The sequence below is a fragment of the Falco cherrug genome, chromosome 5 (assembly GCF_023634085.1).
Source record: "Falco cherrug isolate bFalChe1 chromosome 5, bFalChe1.pri, whole genome shotgun sequence".
NCBI lineage: Eukaryota > Metazoa > Chordata > Aves > Falconiformes > Falconidae > Falco > Falco cherrug.
In genome coordinates this window covers 72,202,065-72,224,632 of record NC_073701.1, presented here as the reverse complement: position 1 = coordinate 72,224,632, position 22,568 = coordinate 72,202,065, and the positions used below count along the sequence as shown (strand labels likewise).

General features: G+C 47.3%; 1 protein-coding gene across 10 annotated transcripts in view; it reads left to right on the top strand.

Moving 5' to 3' along the window:
* Positions 1–22,568, top strand: part of SHANK3 (SH3 and multiple ankyrin repeat domains 3) — a 369,257-nt gene that overhangs the window by 221,878 nt on the left and 124,811 nt on the right. For all 10 annotated transcript variants that reach the window (XR_008732337.1, XM_055710964.1, XM_055710961.1 and 7 more), the window contains one exon: positions 2,837–2,950. Coding sequence is in view for 9 of the 10 variants with exons in the window: in XM_055710964.1 (XP_055566939.1) it covers positions 2,837–2,950 (114 nt within the window). In the remaining variant the exon portion in view is untranslated. The remainder of the gene's footprint in view (positions 1–2,836; positions 2,951–22,568) is intronic.

Genomic DNA, 22,568 nt, shown 5'->3' with positions numbered 1-22,568 from the left:
AGGTGACCAGCTGGGGCAGAAAGCAGTGCAGCTAACAGACGTGAAGCCTGAATGCTGAAGGAGGTGCAGGGTGGGACATTGGGGGTGGCGGAGGACAGCAGGATGAGACACAGATGACAGACAGCAGTCTAGTCGTTCAAACACAGTGCTCCTGCCTCCTTGTGCTACGGTGAAGCAGACATGTCCAGGAGAGAGGAGTCAAGCATGCTGGCCTCCACAGCCCTTTCTGGCCAGGTGCCTTGCCGTGTTCCAGCTGTAGGTGAGATTGTCTTCGTGGGGAGGTAACCTGAGAGGATGGCTATTGGGGAGTGGGGGCTCACCCTTTCAAATCGGGCATTTTTGTGCGTTCTGCAGAGTGCCCAGACTGTTCCAAGCTGTAGGTAAAGAAGTGATGAGTGATAGGATGCTGGGGATTGTGCAGAATCCTTGTGCTGTGGTGAAGACAAGCAGTAACTGACGTTTGTGTGGCTCTGACACCGTGCACAGCCATAGGATGCTTGCAGGGCCTTGTGGTACAGATTTTATTGTTATTAAAGAGTTTATTTCGAGAGCTGTTCCTACGGAGGATCAAAGATCTCATTGTTGGGGATTGTGTCATACCAGTGCTTTCATTTTCTTGGTGGTTTCTTTCACCTAGAGCTGAATAACCGCTGATCAGCTCCGTTCCTTCTGGCTGGTTGCATTGCAGCCTTAGGAGAATGAGACAGTTAGGTTTTCCCACACTTGCTGGTTGCCTCATCACTGTCATCCCATTGCCAAAGGGCCTTTTCAGTAACCAGCCACAGGAGGTTCCTCACCTTTTTACGGGGACCTGCATGATGGCCGAAGAGAGCATCCAGCAGCCTCCAAGGTCACTGCCTTTGTGCAGGGCCAGGTCATGAGACTTGTCTGCAAACCTGCGGTCTCTGCCTCTGGGAGAAGCAGATCTCTCTTTAACTGTCAAATTCACTTCACTACGTTTCAGACCATAGGCAAGCTTAAAATGAAGTTTCTGCTATAAAAGCCATAAGGTTAAGTTATGATGACAAAGTTGGAGAAACAGCCATAGGAAGAAAGCATAAGATAAGATGATGCAAGTGTAAAATACCCCAAACATCAGCCTTTTTCTTCACTAGGGATTTGTTGAGGAGCTGTACGAATCCAGTTTACTGTCCCCTCTCTGTACTGAGGGCTTTTATAACAACTCCTGAAGTTTCAAAGCAAGTCCCGAGAAACCCTGTGTCTCTGTGCTAATCAAGGGGACCTCTTGATGTGATGGGCTTGCTTTCAAGAGCTCGTTATCCAGATAATGGTGACAGAATAGGATGCTGACTCCTTCTGGTTGTTGGGATGGTTTTTTTTTTTGTCTGGATGTCAAATGAATTGCTGTTATGAATGCTACACCATAATGTTTTCCAAAGGATGTATCAAAAGCTTATTGCCTTCTGGTGATGTGCAGCAGTTTGTCTTGATCTATAGCATTTTATAGACTATATCTAACACGTTACTTCACAATCTGTTCCACAGACCACTGTGTTATCAAGTGTTAGGAAAGTGTTGTGAGCGACAGTAACCTGAAAACGTGCTTCTCTGCTTTCTTGGATCAGGATGGTGCAGTTAATTGGCCTTGTAAGTGCTTGAATTCAAGTGAAGTGAACATCAGCCATTTTCTGGATAAAACAGGGGTAATATTTGGGCACTCTGGATATAATCTATAAATGGAGAATATCCAGAAAGACCGGTAATGATTCTTTCCTCCCTTTCTTCTCTCTTGTATTATGCGCACATTTGTTCTCTTGGTGCTGTGGGAACGACGAATATTTTCTCTGTTGTCATAGGAAATGTAGTGGTCACACCTGCTGCATTTTTAAATGCCCTGAAACAGTCCAGATTTTTCTTGCAGAGCCTGCTGGTATAAGGTGCGGGCGATCCAGTTGCAGGGAACTAGGTGATGAGAGCTGACATCAAACATGCATTTGCTGGTGATGGTTTTCATAGCAGAAACCTCAGACTGTTGTGTAATCTTGAACTGTGCTGGCTGGTCTGCTTTGGACCCCAGTTCATTCTTCAGGTGTAGTAAGAAGTGCTGGTTTTTTCTGTAGCTCTTCAGTAGTTTGTATCCCACTACCTGAAAGCCATCCTTTTCAGCCAGCAGTTGGTAAGGGGTTCAAGCTGATAGTTCCCTGGTTTAATGAGACAGCTCCTGATGTGATTCTCTGTTAAAATCTCCTTGACTCTGAATTCATTTAATCTTCAGAGCACATTTCAAGACTTCCTTTTTGTTTCTGTAAGCTCTGAGCAAGTAAAAACAAGGCTTAATGGGTTGGGAGAATTTTGCTGTGACAGTGAAGTACCTTCCTGTTTGCTGTGTCATTTAGAGTGAAACAGCTCTTGGTTTTTTGAACGTGGGCCAGTCAGGGCACCCCGGTTCTCAGTGACTTGTGCCGTCACCTTGGCCAGTTTATTTCCCTCTCTGCATCTCATTTTCCTTATGAGGCTGTGATTTCTCTGTTGCTCTGAGAATGTCAGAAGTCACTGTAGGTAGCATGTCTGGGTCCCCCATTAACAATCCTGCTTACAAAGACAGATGCTACCAATTTGCTGTTTCATTTTTGCAGCACATGGCTGCCTGAAGGCCGTTTCCACACTCTCTCTCTTCTGGACATGGGTGAAGGAAGCTCTTTGAAGGCTTCTTGAGGTGCTTTCTTCCTCCAGACCACACCTGACCACAGACAGATTATCTGTGCTTTGCCCTTTCATGTTTCCACTGTGTTAACACTGTATGATGGCCATTCTGGCCTCCCCTTCTTCTGGGAGCCCTGCTGATTCTCACATACCTGTTTGTTTCTTTCCACAGTGCTGAGTATTGGCGAAGGTGGCTTTTGGGAAGGAACTGTGAAAGGAAGGACTGGCTGGTTCCCGGCAGAATGTGTCGAGGAGGTGCAGATGCGACAGTATGATCCACGGCAAGGTAAGCTGTTTTTTTCGATCTGAGCGTCTCTCAGCAGATAGACCAGACAGACCTGGAAATTCAGAAGTATTTGATTTCTAGCAGTCTCCAAGTTTGCCCATTCTTTGCAACGTGCAATGGATGCATCTGAAAAATTGTATCTCAAGGTTCTTAGGTTATGATTGCAAATGTTACCGAGTGCATTTTAGCATCCAGTGGTAGACATGCTGGTCCACGGTGTGTGGTACTGTCGTGAGGAGAACGCTCATCGGTCCCTTCTGTGGAGACTGCTGCAGTGGCAGGGTCTTCTGCAGGTAGCAGTGAGTGATGGAGCTAGAGAGTGTGACTGTTGATCTGAACTTCCAACCCCACATTACATTTTAGGAGGCTTCAAAAGAAAACAGTAATTCGCATGTGTTTGTTCTAGCCTGATAGAAAACATTAAAAATGGCTGTAACTCAGCCCTGGCACTCCTCACCCGCCATCTCCAGTGCCAGCCACCACCTAACACAAGTTTGCTGTTCCTGGAGGACAGCAGTGTCAGGAGGAGCTGTGGATTGCATGTGCCAAACAGCAGGTCACCATGACTAAGTGGGTCTCCTGCTGTTGCGGAGTGTATCACCACAACTTAACCCTTGTCACTGACAGCTGCCGAGGCAGCAGTCCTCTCCCAGCCTGAGGACTGGGTGGGAAACACTTTTGGCAAGCCTGAGCTTGTCCCAGTGTAAAGCAACTGAAGAGAACATCTGGATTATGGGGTTTTTTTAAATGTATTACTTGGGAGAGGAGAGGAGCAGCCCCGACTTGACAGATTTGGTGAAGCTCACTTTGCATATTAAATGAGCTTTAAAATTCAGACAGCTGGATTCTGGTAAGTGAGAGTTAGACCTTGATTACGAAGTTGGAAACTAAGTGGTAGAAGAGAAAAGAAAATCAATAAAGTACAGTTCTCTGTTTGCCCAACGACTAGTTTTAATTAAATTCTGGAAGCCTGAACCCACTTACAAAACTCTTTTCTTTGCCCTAATCCCAGTCCTTCCTGAGAGTTTTAAATGTATGTGTTTGCACCCTCGTGCATCTCCTTAACAGGATGCTTGCATTCCGTAAGTGAGCCACTAACTCTGTGTGTGCTGTGATGAGTATGTGGCAGGTCACTTGCACATCAGTCCCAGTGGATAAAGTACTTGGTGCCTTTGGGACCTGGTGGTGTGGCCGTGGAGGGTGTAGTGGGAGTGGAACTCCACTGGTTGTATTACAAACCTGGATGCTGCAGGGTCTGATCAGCAAAGCTTTTTTCTCCCTCCACCTCTGATTTAGTTCAGCTGTTAGCTCTCCAGCCTGAAGTTCCAGGCTGTGTTCCCAATACTCATTTGTATTCTTCCTTCAAATTATCTTTGTGTGTTCTTCATCTTTCTGCGCTGGCCTTTGCACACCCTGGCCAGGGAAGGCTCCTGCCTGAGCAAGGTGGTGTGAACTCCGCTGTACTCTGGACCCATGGGAGATGCCTGTTGATAGTGAAGACTTGAATGGGATATTCCTCCTTTTTCAAGAATGATTAGGGCTGATGAGTTGGGACTTCCAGTGAGAAGGTCCCACCTTCCTCCCTCTCATGCTGCTTTGGAGCTGTACTCTGGAGCCTTTTCAGTGTGCAGGGGCTGTTTGCCCTGCCCTTTTGTGATGCTAAGTAAAAAAAGAGACTAGACTAATTGACATGGTTTATAAACTCTTCCTGTATCTAGGAGTTCGTGTTTGGTGGGTGCTTTCTTGGAGAATGTTAGGTGTTTGGGTTAAATTGAAGTTGTGTAGCGAAATGTGAAAAACAGTGGTGTTCAGACAAAAAAGCTGGAGCAGAGGCACAAGCATTTTCCTCTAGCTGTCCATACTGTTGTTGGCCTGTCCCCCAGCATGGTTTTGGCTTTTGCCGACTTTTACTTTTCCAGACAAAGCTTGGGTACAGTTTTCAGGTACAGGTTTTGTGCAGAAGGTAGTTTGGATAAGGCCATGATGTTTGAGTACAGAGGAAAGTTGAGCTGTATGGACACGATATTGCTATGACACTTCTCATCAGGATCAAAGAAATGGAAAGTGTCTATCTTCCAACTTTGGGTACAGCCTAACAGCTGACTGGGCTGTGCACTGGTGCAAAGGTTTTGGCCTGTCTATACTTTGCTGGGGAACAAAGCCACATTAGCCTTGCAGACATCTCCAGCTGTGTTTATTGATTGAGGAAAGTGCCAGGGTTGAGTGGCAGATACCTGACTGGACTCTTGTTGGAGTATATTGAAGATGACTGTGACAAGGATGAGAGCATCTTGGAAAGTCATTGTGATCTTCATTGAGATTCAGAGAGTGCAACTTTCAGGGTTGACATTTTAGAGACGGTATTAGGATGTTCCTTTAACCTGTGTGTATTTTCATGCTTTGATGGAAAAGGCCATGAGCTGCATATTGATCTACATAAATGAGCCAAGTTCTTCTCCAAGGGTGCCCCTGGGTCAGCAGTTCCCTCCCAGGTCCCAGTTTGTAGACGCTGCAGTGCTTGTTGACTCTGAAGGAAGATGTCCTGTTGCCCACCTCTGTTACAGGCCCCAAGGCAACAACTTAAGTTTCTCACTTACCAGTGACAGTCTCCTTAGATATCTCCTGTATGTGGAGCAGAAATCCTCTGGGGCCTAAACAGAGTTCCTTTGGTCAATAACTCAAGTGTTCTGTATGTTCTTCTGGCCCTACTGAGTTGGAGATCTCCGCTTTCACCCGTCTTCCCATAGAGATGGTCCTTCTTCTATCATCCTGAGGTCCTGAGAGGAGATCGAGGTTCTAGTTATCAGGCCCATCATTTCATTACATACTTTTGTTCCTGTCTGCACCTCCTCTAATACCATACTCTATATTGTACTTAAAGTGGTGTGACATTTCTATTGGATTTAGGGAGTTAATCTTTTATTTTTGTGCCTTCCATGTGGTTGCAACCGGCCCTGTCTTTCTGCCAGTACAGGATCAATTCTCATCAGGTGGTCCTCCCAGCTGTTAGTAGTCTGAGACCTGTGGGTATAAGAACCTGCATGCAAACACTGGCTAGTCACATCTCCCTGTCTCTGGATCTGTGATGAGGCTGTGATGTGTAGTGGGCAGTGGGAGTGCCTCCCCTTGGATCTCCAGCTGCAGCCGTTATTCTGCACAGGAATGAATGGCTTTGTCTCCCTGAGCAGAGGCACTGGTGGATCTTCAGACCGGAGGGACTGCGCTCCCACTCCCCCTTGTCAAGCAGCCACTTGGAGTTTCATTCACACTTGTGGAGGTGCTGCAAAGTGTCACCAGGGGATGTGACAGGTACTACGGGTGGGCAGCACTTGCACCAGTACCCGAGAGACTGCAGATTTGTCTCCAGGTGATGTAGGAAGATGGTTTTTCACAAGTGTGAATGCATGTAGGCTTCTGACTAAAATGAAACAGGTTTCAGTGACTGTTTTTCGGCATGTCCAGCCCATATGTGTCTACCTCCCATTCTCTTTCATCTGCTCCTCAGCATGTCCCCAAGGACCACAGGTTCAGGGGTCAGAAAGCACCAGGTCACTGAGCATGAGCTGCCTGATGTGCATCATCAATGAGGGAAGGAGGCATATGCGCCTGTAGCTTTTGCTAGAGCTAAAGCCCTTTGGCTGCAGTGGTGGCAGCTCCTAGGGCTGGTGAGCCACCTGCTACTCGGCTACTGAAAGCATTCAGAGGAGGAGCGCTTGGTGTAGGGACTCTACCCAAACATCTGGTCCCTCTGGAATCAAAGTGGCTTTAAACAAAGAAATGAAGGGGGTTGATCTGGATGGGCTGCTATCTGCATTGCTAGTTTTGGTACAAGAGGAGGAAGATCAGATAGATGTTGACATATCTTTGCCCTTTGCCTTGAGGAACACGAGAGGTGAGGCAGGTGGACAGGTGAAAGTCACAGCAAAGCAGGCAGACTGCTCTGAGAAGAGGCTGTCTTCTCTGCAGATGGAGTTGATGGTGGCCAGTGAGATAAGGCTGAGGTGTTTAGAATACAAATGCTAGCTTATGAGTGCAGAGGGGAAGAAGCTGAACCAAGTGATTTGGTCAGTCCAACAGCTGTTACGGGAAAGAAGAGGCCAGAGCAGCACATCTGTGCTTTCAGGAAAGGTAGAAGTAATGGTAAAGCTGAGGGTAGGACATTTGTGTGATGCATGGATTGTGCAGAAACAGAGATCGAATAAAACCATATAGATTGCTTTGGAAAAGGATGGTGTAAGATATCCTGGTAATAAGGATAGAGTCTAGATTTTTATATTTGCTAAAGAAGAAAAATGTCATGAAGTAAATGGAACTGACTATCTTCAGTGAGTTAAGAGAAGTGGAATTCTGAATGAATATTTTAAGTCAAAGCAACAAAAACCTGCCCTGACATGTATTCCTGGCAAACAAGAAGTTTTGCAGGTAGGGAATCCAAATGTGATTGTCCCTAGGCCTCTAGGAATAAGCAAAGCTCTGAAAGAGCAAAGGCTAGGATTCACCTGGAAAAACAAACAAACAAACAAAAAAAAAACCAACCAAAAAAACACAACAAAAAACCCTGTGTCAGGGGAATCTGAAATCATAAATGTAAGATGCAACTTGCCAAAAACTCAGCTGAGCTAGACTTTGAGAATGTTAAGAGGAGTAGTAATAGATTCTTCAGCTGTACAAATAGAAGAGTAAGGAAAGAGGATGTAGAGCTATTAAGCAATGAGAATGAGATAAGATCAAAGCTAATGAGATAAAGGTCCACATCTACCAGAACAGTTCCCTGTAAAAACGGGCACAAAGTTGGATGGATAGGCTATATGGCAGGACTGATACTGCCAGCTGGGGAGAACAATGGCAGGGCCCTGAGGACACTAGTATGTCTTAATGTCCCTGACCAGCTTCACCTGGGGTCTCCTCCCACACCACTGGTCCCAGGAGCTCTATTTAAGCTGTGGCTTTCAGTCCCTGCCTGAACTGTGCTGGAGGAGTCCTGCCTTCAGTTCAGTCATAGTCATGCCCGTGGCTGACCATGGACCCTCTTGATCCAGACCCTGACCCATGGACTGATTTCCCAGCTTGGCCTCAGACATATCTTATGACTGTGGACCTGCCCACTGATGGTTAGACCTGGCCTTAACCCCAGCCTGCACATTGGCTTCCTGGCTTGTCTTGAGACCTGCCCCATTGCCATGCCACTGCCTTATGAGCTGGCTTCCTGGCTGGACCTGGCCACCATCTCTGGATCTGTCGTGCTGGCCTTCCTTGAGTTGTGGCCAGTGAGGCCCCTGCCCTGCAGCTGTAGGGTCTCGTGGGTTCCTGGCCCACCTCCCTCGGGGGGCAGCCCTGCCCTTGCAGCCCCCAACAAACAAATGACAACAGCATCCTTAAAAAAAATAATAGGCAAAATTACTGGCACATTAGCAAAAATTCCAATGAGGGAACGGTGCACCTCATGTGTGGGAGCACTCTGGGCAACCCCAGTTAAGATGCTTAAGAGTTCACTGGTACGAAAGTGTTTAAAAACAGATTTTGAAGGGAGAGAGACATGGAGGAAGATGAGAAAAGGGGTGGGACAGAATGGGGTTTGTCTGGGAACATTTCTGTACTAAAGGAGATTGATTGACTATGTTGGCTAGGGAAATGCCGTTGTTCCAGCTTGCTTGAATTTCAGGACAGTGCCATGTAGGAAATTATTAGTAAAGTTGGAGGAAATGTTGGAGGAGCACTAGAAATTCATCATCTGTCGCTAGCTGATTAACAATTTCACCTATTAAATGCTTTCACTAATAGCTGTGGCCAAAAGAAAACTGAAATGCACTGCTAATGTTTCTTTGTGGGATCTTATGAAGTGAGAACGTTTTACTTCTGGAGCTGGATGACTTGGCATAACAGAAATGGGATGCAATTCAGTAGGATAAAATGCAGGATCTTGCACTTAACAGAAAATCTTCTAGGTAGTTACAAACTAACATCTTACTGAAACGAAAAAATGAGGCATATTATAGTGGTTCAGGAGGTGACTGTAGCATCATGTGTCTGCACACAAGGCAGACGTGAGCCTGGGGTGTCTCGTACAAGGCATTTCCAGTATGTGGGAAGTGTTAGTGCTACAGCACAAGGAGCTGTTGACATCTGGTCTGGAACTGATTGTCATTCTGATCACTGTCCCCAGGGAAGTGGATTCACATCTGTCTCGTTCTCTTTGTGTGCACACACTTGCTGTTGGGAGCTGTGCTGGTGTCATCAGAGAAATCCAAAATGTGGGCAGCTTCCATGTGCTCAGTGGGGAACTGAAGCCTCGAAGGTGGGATCCCTTCTTGGTTGGGAATTGAGTAACGGCTCATAGGGCTGGGACTCTGTGCAAGCTAAGCCTGCACGCACACGTCTCCATAATATCATTAGGGAGTATTTGCAATATATGAAATTAAATATGAGTATTAATTTTTCAGGACCTGGTTTGTCAGTTGTTGGACAACTTTCTGCTGAAGCTGGCACTGGAGTGCCTGTGCCTCCGCTTTGAACACAACTCATTCTTGCCTTGGGTTAATTACAGAGTAGTCCTGAGTCTGCTATCCAGGGAAATGTTGGGAGAAGCACCTGCAGCTTTGGTTAAAATTGCAGAGGAACATTTGGTAACCATAGTTAAGACAAAATAGCCATTTGGGATAGGTTGCAGGCACTGTAAAATGTATGTTTACTTAACATATCCTGAAATCTACCAGTCCTGCGGTACTGTCAATGTCCAATTTGGGCTCATTTCACCCTGAGCTACCATCTCTCTCTCCCTTGACCCTCGCTCCCTTTTGTCTTTCAAAATCACCTTTCGCAGCAGATCCTGTCTGTCTCCCACCTGATTTTAGTGGTGGAACCAGCCCTCACCTGCCATACAGAGCTTGCTGAGCTCTCAGGAAGCGACACCCAGAAATTAAAGGACAAGTTTGGGTGTGTGAAGCAGAATGTGCCAAATGCTTTGATGCATATGTGCGAGCAGCCTGTTGTCACAGTAACTCATCCATGGACTGAAAGAAGGTGTGAGAACAGAGCATAAGCTCTCCTGTGCACTGCAAGCCTGAAACCTGGCCTTGGTAGAAACCCAAGACTGTTGGGTATCACCTTGCTACTATTTGCCTCTCTCAAGTTGTGTTTGTTTGGAGAGATGCTGTACCATCTCCTCAGGAAACATTCTGTGCTGTTTATCTGCTTCCATGTACAAGTCTGCCTTTGTGGAGAGAAATGTAGGGAAGCTCTTCACAAACTTAATTAGGCTGTATCTAAACGGGTGGGCTGAAGAGCACTTGCAGACATACAGGGTCTGGGTTTTCCTGCAGCTGCTTCCCTGCCGTTTGGGAATGTACGGCTGTCTCCTCCCTCTGAAGCAGCCAAGACTTGGGATGCTCTTGCAGTGCCCTGGTTCAGACATCTACAGGGAGGGAGGTGGGTGTGCTGCAGACATGCCTGCTCTCCGGGGTAGGGCATAGCGAAGGATGGGCAGGTCTTCAGCCCTGGGAGATGCAGGGGCACAGACTGGGAAGGCACCTACAGCTGGGGTCGGACCTTGGAGAGCATGTTGTGGGAGGCTGGGACTGACTGAGAGCTACAGCTGATCCTGAGTGTGCAATAACTGTGACACAAGTATCTTCTCTATCAGATTTTTTCCTTGGTATCTTGCTTTGATTCCTGTGGCAGGTTGTGCGAGTCAGTAGTGTCCAGGGTGTCTGTTTTGCGTGGCAGGGACCTCTCCTTACTGCTCCTTGTCTGCCCATTTATCTGTAGCAAGATTTCCAGTTGATTTCCATCATCACAGTGTTTAAATTACTAATACATGAAAACATGTTGACTGAGTTCCTAGTGGACTACTATTTTGACGTTTCTTCTTTTTCTGCTTAAAAAAAAAAAAAAAAGTTAAGGGTGGAATACACCTCCCTGGTATGATGGGGATGTATTTTGTTACTTCCTTGGTACCTGCAGGTAGCAGTGGAGGTGGCAGAAGTGTTACCACTTCTTCCTGTTGTGGAATGGCTTTCTGAAGAAATAATCAGGAGCTTGAACCATCTTTTGATCAAGAAATTAGTTTATTGTGTAAGAAATGTTTTGAAATTGGAGTAACAATTGTTGGGTACTTCTAATTATTTAAAAGTCTAATAGTGAGACCATCCTGCTGGCTGGGCCTTTGCCCTCACTGTTTCCCCTAGTGGCCAGCATAGATATGGGAAGAACAGATGATAAAACAGTGGGATTAAAAAAAAAAAAAAAAAAAAAAAAAAAAAAAAAAGAAAATTACTAGCATCACTGTTGCTTGAATCATCGATTCATGTGTTGCATAAGAGAGTCAGAAGTATTTTCCAGCCTGGTATGTCAGAGGCCCCAAAGTGCATCACCACTGAGGAAGATGAAGTGTTAGCGTGCATGCTTGGGCTCAGTGGTCCGAACCTGGATGGCATCACCCAGAGCCCAGCCTGAGCCTACCGTCCTTTGGGGAGCAGGGCAGTTGTGTCCCAGCCGCTTGGGCTCAGGACTGCAGGTTGCAGAAGACGTTGGCTGTTTCTTTTGGTAGAGGGCACTGTTGTTCTTCACTGGTCTCTGATGCCAGCCTCAGGTGATGCAAATGCGTAGGTTGCAGAGGAGGAGGAGGATTGTGGAGGATTTTGGTACCTTTAATGAAATACAGTGCTCTCATTTCCTGCAGTTAATTGATCGTCTACCTCCTGAAGGTCTCCACCAGCCTTTGGGGATGTCAGCTTGTTTTGTTATGGTATAAAGTTCATAACTTTGTGTCCTGCATGTGAAGGGATGAGTTACCTATTCCACCTTCTCTTTATTTCTTGGGTACGTTACACAGTCTGCTTTGATCGTGATCCTCCTCTGGAGAACTCTAACCTCAAGTGAGACTGGGGTGGTATTGAACTAATGGGGGAGATACAGCCTCATCCACAGAGAGATTGAATGGTGTGTAGAGTGATGGCATGGAGTTGTAGCCCTACAGCTGAGATGCTGTTGGTGTCTTCTGTGGCCATTGTATGGGCTGGGTCTCGTTGATTGTAGGGGTTTGCATGTAGCACCCACGTACCTTCTTGTAACTTAGCAATCATTGCTTTTGACAAATACCTTGCTCTTTGGAGAGAGGCTATGCTAGGATAGGAAGTGTGAACATCAGGAAACAAAAAAATTCAGTCAATCAAACTTCCCAGGGCTGGAAAGGAGAAGCCCTGGCTGAGCAGCGAGCGCCAAGTTTGAACACTGTGGCTTTTCTGAGTGGGTTTTTGAGAGTCCCTGCACAGGGGAAGGAGCTTCTAAGGAGTCATCTGCATCTGCCTTGGAGCAGCAGGCTGGGAGTCAGAGCAGTGCAAGCCCAGCCTCAGGAGCTGCAGCACTGTCCTGAGAGCCCCTGTGGGAAGGAAGGTCCTTCTTTTACTTTTCCAGCTCTTTGATGTGGCATTGCAGAATGATCAGTGAGAAGATGGACATGGAAATGTTCCACTGCAGCTGTGCTGGGAACGGACCTGCACCTTAGAGCTGTGTGATGAGCGCCTGCACTTGGTGACAGGCTCAGGGGCAGCTTTCTCAGAGGATACCAAGTGACAGCTCGTATGCCAGGCACAGCTGGGGAGCAGCACAAGTGCTGCAAAGTGCCCTGCTTTCACTTTGCGTTTCACCTTCTGAGTCCAGTCCCCTCCTTTAGTCTGTACACTTAATGGTCCTGGGGAAGGACTCCAGCATGAGCTGAGCTGGAACCCTTCGTGGTCTGCTGCCCACCAAGTCATTGTGCGTGACCCAGCCAGCCTGCACTCAGCGCTCAGATTTTGCCCAGGCAGACAGGCAACCTGAAGAAAGCTCCAAGCTTGGGACAGGAGGAGCAAGCGAAGCTGGGGAGCAAAACCATGGAATGACCAGCATGGATTTAGCATGGACAGATCGTGCCTGGCATGCCTGATGGCCTTCAGCACTGAAGTGACTGGCTCTGTGCACAAGGAGAGGCCGGTGGCTGTTGCACACCCTAGCCTTTATCAAAGCCTTTGACACAATGTCCATACAGCCATTTACTTCTGCATGAAGAGTGACGGTAAGAGTAGATCTGCAGCCTAAAATAGCTTCCTTATTAAGAGTCAAAGAAATGTGTCTGCTTTTACCACAGTCTCTTGGCTGGAGAGAGATGACTCTTCCCATTTGGCTGCTCAGAAGGTGACAATTCCCTGGCAGAATGGGAAATCAGAATTTCCTCATCTGCAGCTAGAAAGTGCGTGTTGAGCTTTCTGTGGCTGCCTGCTGTCCTGGCCAGAGTTATGCATGCAGCACATGAACACACAGGAGCATGTGCAGTAACAGCTGAAGACCTGACAACAATAGAGCTGTAGATTATGGAGCATTGATTGACACAGCCAGCCAGCTGCTGCTGGAAAAGCATGCAAATTAAATCCATCTTCCAAGAGCTTAGATAACCTCTCATCTCCCCCCCCCGGGCCTGGTGCACCGTCCAGCCTTTCAAGCAGAGCTGCTTTTCCCTCCAACGCACATCACTTGTCAGGCAAGAGATGGGAACGAGTCCTCTGGCGGCTCCTATACCAGCATTTAAAAAATCCTCTTGATTTCTCTTACACTTTTCTGACTTCTTCAAAGCCTAATCCTGACTCCATTATATTGCTACTTACGTTGGGCTTCCTTTCTGGCTGTGCTACCTTTAACCTTGGTCTGCTTTGTTTCTCTGAACTTTTCTGGTTTTAATTAATCTGCTGCTCTGCTGGCAGCTCCCTCTTGCGGTCAGGAATAAAGGTCAGTGTTAAGATTATCCCAAGGCACTGCTTAGGTTTTAAAGCTATTACCTGTTAAATTTGCTGATTTATTTTTTTTCCCCTTCTCAAAGTGGAAACTGAAAAGTTTTGACGCTAGATTCTTTCCAGATTCTCTTTTCCATAATATTTTTGTAACAGAACACTTCATACTGTTTTGGCCCCTTAACAACAAAACCCTACAGGGATCATGAGCAGTTCAGTGGTCAGGTTTAGGTACTACAGATGTTCTGGGCATGAACTGAACATCCATCCTTAAAGTGATGGTGTAAGAGTACTGAGGTTAAGCAGGGTGTATCAAGGAACAGTACAAAGTACTGAGATTTCTGTGCCAGTTATGTATGAACCTTTTATCAATGCCTTCATGCGTTTATCTCACTTGCACTATGTCTCCAAGGAGTAAGAATGTGGTTGTCTTAAAGTACTCTTTGGCTGACATTTGAACTCTTCAGAACACAAGGGAATTTGAAATATTGCTTAAAATGGTTTCTCCTGGGCTGATTTGTTTAGGTCTGTGAAAGAAAAACAAAACAAAACAAAACCACTCTGTAGCATTACTTAATTTAAAAAGAAAAAAATCACCCACATCATAGCTGTTTGGCCTCCTGCAGAAAGAATCTGTACTCAGCAGAATGGTTTTATTGGCATTACAGAGCATAAAGAACAAGAGGCTCTCAGGAACAAAGATTTGCACTGCTGCTTCTTGTAGCCTGGGAGGAGGGAAGGAGCTGGCTGTAGGCTCTAAATGGAATAATTCTGAATTCTCTCTCTCTCTCTGTTGTTTCAGCAAAGCAGTATTCTGCACATGGTGGACTCAGGCTTATTTGTACCCTATTCCAGAATTCTTGACAGAAGTCAGTCCTTTTTATTGCCATCTGAATACTTCACCACAGGCTGGTTGTCTCCAGCTCTGGAAATTTTCTGCTGGTCTGTTGGTACTGTATGACTTACCATTAGTTCATGTCTTCCGATCATTTTTGTTTCAAGCTGATGTATGTTTTATTTATTTCTGGCACTGTGTTTGGTATTAGCTCAGACAGTGTGTAAGAATTTCTGTTGTCTTTTAAGCAACTGTATCATTATTAGTTGCTAATATCTTCTGGTGCTCTTTTGTACTATGCACTTCCCATTGTTTCAGTAGCTCAACAGTCTTAAAAGAAATAGATACAAACCCTTTCTATACCTAGTTCCTTGCTTTTCTCATTTAACTTTTTCATTTCTTATCTTCTGGAGCTGGCAACAAGTCTTTGTCCAGCTTCAGGCTGCTGGGCAGCTGGTGAATGGTAAAGGGGGCTTAACTAGGTGCCCATCCTTAGAGGTGGCTGGACAGTCTGAATCCCAGTGTGTGTGTGGGGGGACCCACTTAAGTAATATCAAAATTAGTGACCACATCAAATTGTTAAATAATCAAGTTCTTACTGGGTTTAACATCTACCTGAAAATCAGGGTCAGTCTTTCACACTGTAACTGCAAGAGTCACCTCCACTCATCCTTGAAACACTTGCCACCGGCTCCTCAGTACCTCGGTCTGCGTTCCAGGGTTTACTGAAAATGGTATTCTAGAGAGATCATAGAAACACAAGATGATTTGGGTTGGAAGGGACCTTAAAGACCATCTAGTTGCACCCCCCCTGCCATGGACAGGGACACCTTCTACTAGACCAGGTTGCTCCAAGCCCCATCCAGCCTGGCCCTGAACACTTGCAGGGATGGGGCAGCCACAGCTCCTCTGGGCAACCTGTGCCAGTGCCTCGCCACACTCACAGTAAAGATCATCAGTCAGATCCTTAAAAGATCCTGGCTAATAACACTTACCTAGAACTACTAATTTTAAGGTACTCATCTCTCATAGTTGTTGTTCAGCATCTGCTGTAGTTACCACTAGAAGAAAAGTACACAGTCAGCATACATCATCTTTTCCACGTAGGAGGAGAAAAAAGAAGTCTTGCTTAAAGAGTGTAGTCTGAACTGTGTTAATTTTCATTATTATAATAGATAACACCACTGCCAGGGTATAAAGACCAGTAGGTCTGATTTATTTATTTTTTCTTCTGTCTTGCAAATTAGTGAAAACTAGAATAAAGCAATATTTTACTGTTTGGGGATTTTTTTTTTCTCATTTTAAAACCTTTCTAGGGGCAAGTCCACTAGGTGTCCTACAAGTCTGTAGTCAACAAGCACTGGGACAAGGATTGATATAGTGTACCAGGGCTTTCAAATGCTGTTAAGTAGGCTTTCTTATAGTGTGCTTTAAAAAAAACCAACAAAACTAAGTGCTTGACAGATAAAAAGCAAAGGCAGGTTCTAGAGCAGCTGGAGATTGCCAGTGGTGGGCTACAAGACTTCCCAAGTGAGAAGAGACTGACTTAAAGAGGCAAGTGTGGGGTGATTGTCAGGAGAATACAATGGGAGTCTGAGAAAGCATGTAGAAGTTGAGTAGTTTATTGTTTGTCTAAACAGGAGAATTAAGGGTCAATCAGTGAAATTAGGCAGCAAGGTTAATGCCACAAAATGAACTATTCCCACACAGCACGCAGTTGTGGATCTCACTGCCACAGTTACTGCAGATTAAAGGCTCCAGAAGGAGGTTGGGCAAATCCATGGAGGTTGTGTTCCTTAGGCTTAGTAGAGTAATGATTCTGATACTCCCGCTGCTGAGGGGAAAAAAAAACCTACCCTTTTCTAGCACATTCTTTGTTCAGAGCATCTGCACTGACCACTGCTGTTTGCCAGCATGGAAAGCCTCCCTAAAAGCATTCTTCTGAAGGGTCTTCCTCCAGACCCTTCCCATCTGGGAACTCTTTAAACTCTTTTAAGTCCCTGTGGAGAATGAGAGTGCCCCAGTCTTTGGTGCCAATCCCAGTTCTCCTGCAGCAGGAGTGTGATGTTTGAGGATTGACAGGCAAACACAAATGCTCCTCCCCAGACTTGCTGTGGTTGTAATTGCTGCGCTGCTTGCAGGGGCACCATCGGAGCCTGGCACCAAGTTCCACGTTGGTTGTGCTGTCAGTCGGTTTCCCGGCTTGGCCCTGAGCTTTTGCAGGGGGGCAGATCTCACTTGCCAACTTCTCTTCATGCTTTGTGATCCCCTCTCTTGACTGGGTGTTGGGACAGCACTCTTCAAAGAGCAGCTTGTCACAGAGACGTGATTCCCTTATGGGAAAGCTGCTCTCCACTCTCTGTGGGGACTAGTGAGTATCACTTCAGGGCCTCTTCAGCAGGGTATCAGATTGCTTGCATCTTTGCACACTCTTGAGCATGTGAACATATGTGCTGTTGGATGTCTGTCACCATAAAGCTTCTGTTAAAGTGACCCTGTCCATCAGTGAGGTCATAACAGACCCTGCTATGGCCATCTGGCACTTCCCTACCCCGCTAAAGCCAGCACCTCTAAAAATCGACCTAGTACCAGAGTCCAAGAAAGAACTTGAATTCCTATTATGTATCTTACTTTGACTCTTGACAGTCCTGAGAACTACTTTGGTCAGGACTCCAGAAAATGAGATGCTGTGGGCAAAGAGCGTACTCCAGAGGCATTCCTATTTCTTCCTTTTGCCAGATGACCAGACACGCTTCATTTATAAGGTACGCCACCCTCAGATATCTTTAGCAGTGTCTGCATCCACGTACTCTGTGAACTTGAAAGGACATTACAGGCTTTGGTTAGGATCCAGCTCATAGCCAGAACTTCAGTGCAGGCTGTCCTGAGGGTTCTGAGCTCTAAAATGTGTCCACAAACCTGTCCATGGTCATATCTTCAGTGTGATCCCTTTGACTCTGGAGCTTTACTCTACTAAAGCTACTCAATTTTTGGTGTGACTCTTCCTCTCTGTGGTATCATCTTCATGCTGAGGACAGATGCAATGCTACCTTCTAGGAGAGGGTTGCAGTTCTGCCTCCCTGCATGAGGATGAAGGATACAGCCTGCTGGCAGCACCAGCCATGCCTCGGTGGGCTGGATCGTCTGCATGAAAGGTTTCTGCAGGCATTTTTCCCTGGAAGATGGGACATTGGGGGTCATTGGCTCTGCCTGCAGAGGGCAAGGATGAGAAGCATAGATACAACTGAAGTGCTTTTGTAAGTAAGAGTGATGCTGTGGGCAGGTGTAGAGATGGTTTTGCGTTTAGCATGAGGGTTTTGATGTAGATTCAGTGCTGTAAAAGGGAGATGATGTGTCCTCTAGAGGGTAGCTCCTGCCGTACACTTCAGTGGAGAGCTTTGCTGTGTCTTCTCAATAGCCGCCTCCTGTGTCCAGGGAGAGAGCTGTTATCTCCTCCTAGCCACAAGGCAAAGCCCAATGCCCTCCAGGACCTCCTTGGTCTCATGGCAGGTGCTGTAATGTATGGGCACCTCTCTCCTCTGCTTCACGTGGCGCAGGTTTCACTGGTCTCAATGAGGATACCGTTATTCTGGCTTGCTGTTCAGACACAGGAGGAGGAAGCCCCTCTTTCTCAGTGCTGTGCAGAAAGTCAGGGCTCGTGCAACCCTTGACCATGTGACTTTGTTGTGCAGAGTGTTGAAGGCCCAGAGGGTACAAAGGGTGAAGCAGTGTCAAGCACTGCCATGCTGTTTGCTGAACCCTAGAGATCTAGGAAGGTGGGAAAACACATGAATGTGTAACCAGAATGCTGCTGGATGGCACCTCTGCCCAGCCCCGCGGGGGGGCTGCAGCTGTGTTACTGGTGTGGCTGCCCTGGTTTCAGGCTGCGCGTCCGTGGCAGGGTAACCCTCGATGGGAAGAGCTCTCCACTGAAAATTGTTCATATCGCAAACCATGGAGAAGGAGCACACTGAGTGCCTGCCTGCTGCTGCCTCTGAGCAGCTTTGCCCGCTTTCCATTGCTCGCAGCAGTAGTGTCCCTGTAATGGCAGGACAGTAACTTGTGCAAGTGTTCGGAGCGAAAACATCCATCCTGGGCTGTGCTGAGGAATTTGGTCCCCTGTGGCATCAACAGAGCCATGGTCCCCGTAGTTGGGAGATGGCTCCTGGGGCTTCGTGTGCCATGCAGATGGCTCCCGTCCCTGGACAGGAGAGTGGTCTGGAGGAAGGTGGCACATGGCAGGTGGAGACGTGTCAAAGTAACCCCAGCTGTCAGTAATGAAGGTGTTTCGTGCATCTTCAGCTGCTGCTCCCTCGATGCGCTGTGCCTCCAAGGAGGCTGCAGACAAGGACTGCCTGCCCGGAGCACCTTGGCCCCATGCTGGGGAAAGGCAAAGTGGGGCAGAGTTCCCCCTCCAGAGCTTCAGGCTCAGTCAGAAACAACTACAGCTGCCAGGATGGCACTTCTGGAACTACCTCTGTTGCAGAAATGTGGATAAATCAACATGGAATAGCTGTGGAGACCTTCTGCTGAACGTAACCTCCTCAGGCCCTGCTTTGCTACATTTGTTGGTTCAGCGTTGGGGCTTTAACTGATCTCCCTGCTCCTCTCAGGCTGACAGCCTGGCCGTTAAGTCTCTGTGAGATGTAATGCACAGATGCTGCTCTCTGACTCATAGTGAGTCGAGAGGGACTTTCATTGTATTTGCATTTTTTTCAGTTACAGATAAGCTAAAAACTCTAACAAGCATAATTGTATTGCAAGCATAATTCATAAACTAAGGGCAAAAGGGACTAATACAATTATCTTCTCTGTGCATTCATGTAATGCAGGCCAAAGTTTCACCAAATGTATCATATCTTGTATGTGAATTGTTGTACAAAACTAAGAATGACATTGCATAGCTTCTAAAAGTATTCACTCTCAGAGAAAAGTTGTATTTGAACTTCATAGGATAAAGATCAGTCATGGGGAAAGCATAAATTAGTTAACTATTCTGCATAAAATACAGTAATACCACAAATCACTAAGCAAATACATTCTTGGGCTTTTCTCTGTTTTCAGTCAGCCGATCCAGGTGCCGCAGGGACATGAATTAGTTTGTTCTCCTGACAACACTGTGGGTAGAAGAAGAGTCATACTTGAAGGGTTTCCATACTTTCTTGCACTTGAAGTAAGGCTCGTGGCTGTGGCGGGCAGAGCCCCTGCCTAAACGGGACCTGCTGCTGCCACGGGAGTGCTGGTCACTGCAGCTGGCGACAGAGGTGATGCCCTCCAGCATCTTACTTGCTCTGGATCCTTCTCTGTGTGGAGGAGCATCGGGCTTCTCTCTGGTCTCAGGCACTGCATGTCCTTCCCCCCACCCCCAGCACAGTTCAGCATTTCTTCTTCTGAAATAATTCCCTAGTCTGTTCATCACTGGCGCTCTGAAGCTGCCCCAGCCAGATTGGCTGCCTGGCACAGAGCCTGTGGAAGAGGCTTTAATTTGGTGGCATCTGCTCATCAGCCTACTCCGAGTCAGGTGCTGGAGAGCATGGTTTGGGATGTGTGGGTGAAATCCATGATGGGCAGCCATGCTCCCTCTGCCCGCACCAGGGCGGGGGGGCCAGGTGTGCTGCAGCACTTCGCTTGCTCCAGGGCTGAGGTGCTGCTTCTGGGATGGGCTGTGGCACCACAGCTCTCTCTCCAAACCCCTTCCCAGCTTTAGAGGGTTATTCTGCCTGCAGTCCTGGTGTTGGCTGTACCCGCAGAGCAGCACATCTCTCCCTTGGCACTGAGAACGGTGTGAGCCAAGCTCATGGTCCAGCTGCTGCAAGAGAATGATGAGACCACGCACCACTTGTCTTCACTGAGAGCATCAGCTGAATATGGTGTCTCTTTCAGGGTGATGAGACAGTTCAAAAAGCAGTGAATCAGTACTCCCATACTGAGACAGGGCTGCGAGCCTTCTCCATGGGTGTGTTGGCTGGCACAAGAAGTGTCCGTGTACTTGAGAAGGCACAAATACAGACCCCAGCCTTCTCCATTCCTAAAACCACGTCTCCCCTGACTGGCACGTTGCTACTTTTAGTTGGCATTTCAACTTAGAAGATAGACTCTGTGCTAGTCAAGAAAGAGAGTTTGAAATAGATTCTAACTGGTATCTCCCTCCCTCAGTTCCTCATCTGCCTGGTTGGCTCTATGGTTCGCTGTGACCTTGACCTCTCAGGTGGTTTGATGTAGCTCTTGGATGATAACTGTAATGTCCCTGCTGCTGCATCAAACCATTAAAGAGATCAGTTTCCAAAAAATGTCTTGTCATTCTTCACCTCAGTGCTGCGGTACAAGCGTCCGCTGCACTGGCCCAAAGGCTGGCACGCAGCTGGTGACATTGGGGAAGGTGCTTGTTGGGGTGAGTTGGCTGCAAGGTCCTGTCCTTTGTATGGCTGGTGTGGGGTGCTCCTGCCTGTTTACCTCTGAGAATGCCTGCTGTTAAGGTGCTTGTTGTGATGCAGGCATAGCCGGTCAAAAATAGATGATGAAAGAGAGATTGGTGCCAATAATCAGAGGTGCATAAATATTGCATTTAAGAGGATTAAATATTTAGAAATATAATTCCAACACTCCATGGAAACAAAAATTTAATTTATTTACTTATTTATTTTCACATTCCAAAAGAGTTATTTTCTTCTTTTTGCAACCCAGTGTTGGTGCCTGAAAGCAGAGAGGATGAGGACAGTCCAGGTGCTGGAGAATGTGTGGGATGGCACCCAAGCTTCTTGTCAGTCTGCTCTGGGCCAGCGGGGCTCTCTGTCCGGTCAGATTGTGTGAGAGCTGCTTTTCTCCCAGAACCTTCTCTTTGGCACATCCAGACTGCTCTTGGCCAGCTGTGGGAGGATAATATTCCTGTATTTTTATCTAATGTATTAGACTTACCTAGAAAGAACTGCCTTTTAACAACTTTATAAAAGTGCTTCCCAGGCAGCTTACAGAGCAGCGTGAGTACAGCCTGCACCCATCCCCATGCTCCTCCTGGTTTCCAGGCCATAGTTTTCCAGCATTCTGTAGTTCTGTATTCCCTGTTCCTGTTTCCCTGCTTTGTGTCTGTCCTTTTGGGCTCTCGTGGGCACAGCCCGTCCCACTGGGCTGCCCTGCCATCCTCTTCCTCCCTCTTGTCTAAATATAGAGCCTCCCTCTCCACACCTATCTCAGAGTGATTCGCTCCTCTCCATCCATCAGCCTCAGCCCCTGGTGCCTCCATGACGGCTCCATTAAACACGCGCTCGGCAGCAGCTATATTTAGGAGTCAGGAAGAGAACGAGCCTTTGGGCTGCGGACAGCCCATAAATCCAGCTCCCGTCACCAAATCACCATTCTTTTCTCTGGAATGAGATCGATAGAAGTGTTTGCAGATGAGGTACAAGAGTCTGTGCATGTGTGGAAGGAGGCAGGGGAGGAGGAGGAGGAGGCAGAGTAGGGCGGAGAAGAGGGAGGCGAAGGCACTGAAGCATAGGCACGAGGGGCCAGGGGCAGTGGGACTTGTAAAGACAGGAGCAGGGGGAGAAGCACGTTGCGGGGTCGGGGTGGGGTGGGTCCTGTCTGAGTGGGGTTTGCTGTGCTGCAGCAGCAGCGTGCTCCCTCCCAGGGGTCTGAGGGGGTGCAGATGTCTGTCACTGGAGAGTGTCTTCACGTGCCATGAGGTGGAGAGGGTGGATGTGCTGTCACTGTCGTGACCTGCTGGGGCTGTGCCATGCCAGAGTCTCCACAACAGCCCTCCTTGCTTCCCTCTCCCATCTCCCTCCTCCCATTTTTTGTACCTCCACGTCAAGTTGTGGGTGCCAGCTTCCTCACAGGCACAACAAACAAGGCCTGACCTGATGTTTTAGATATTTTTTAGGCCTCTGCTGTCTTGCCTCATTCCTCAGCATCAAGCGTTGTGGGATCCCCATTGCCTGGCCATGTGCGCAGCATGCAGGCAAAACTGGAGCAGGAGGCTGCTCCCTGCTGCCATTGTCTGGGCACTCCCGCAGAAGCTGGGGAGGAG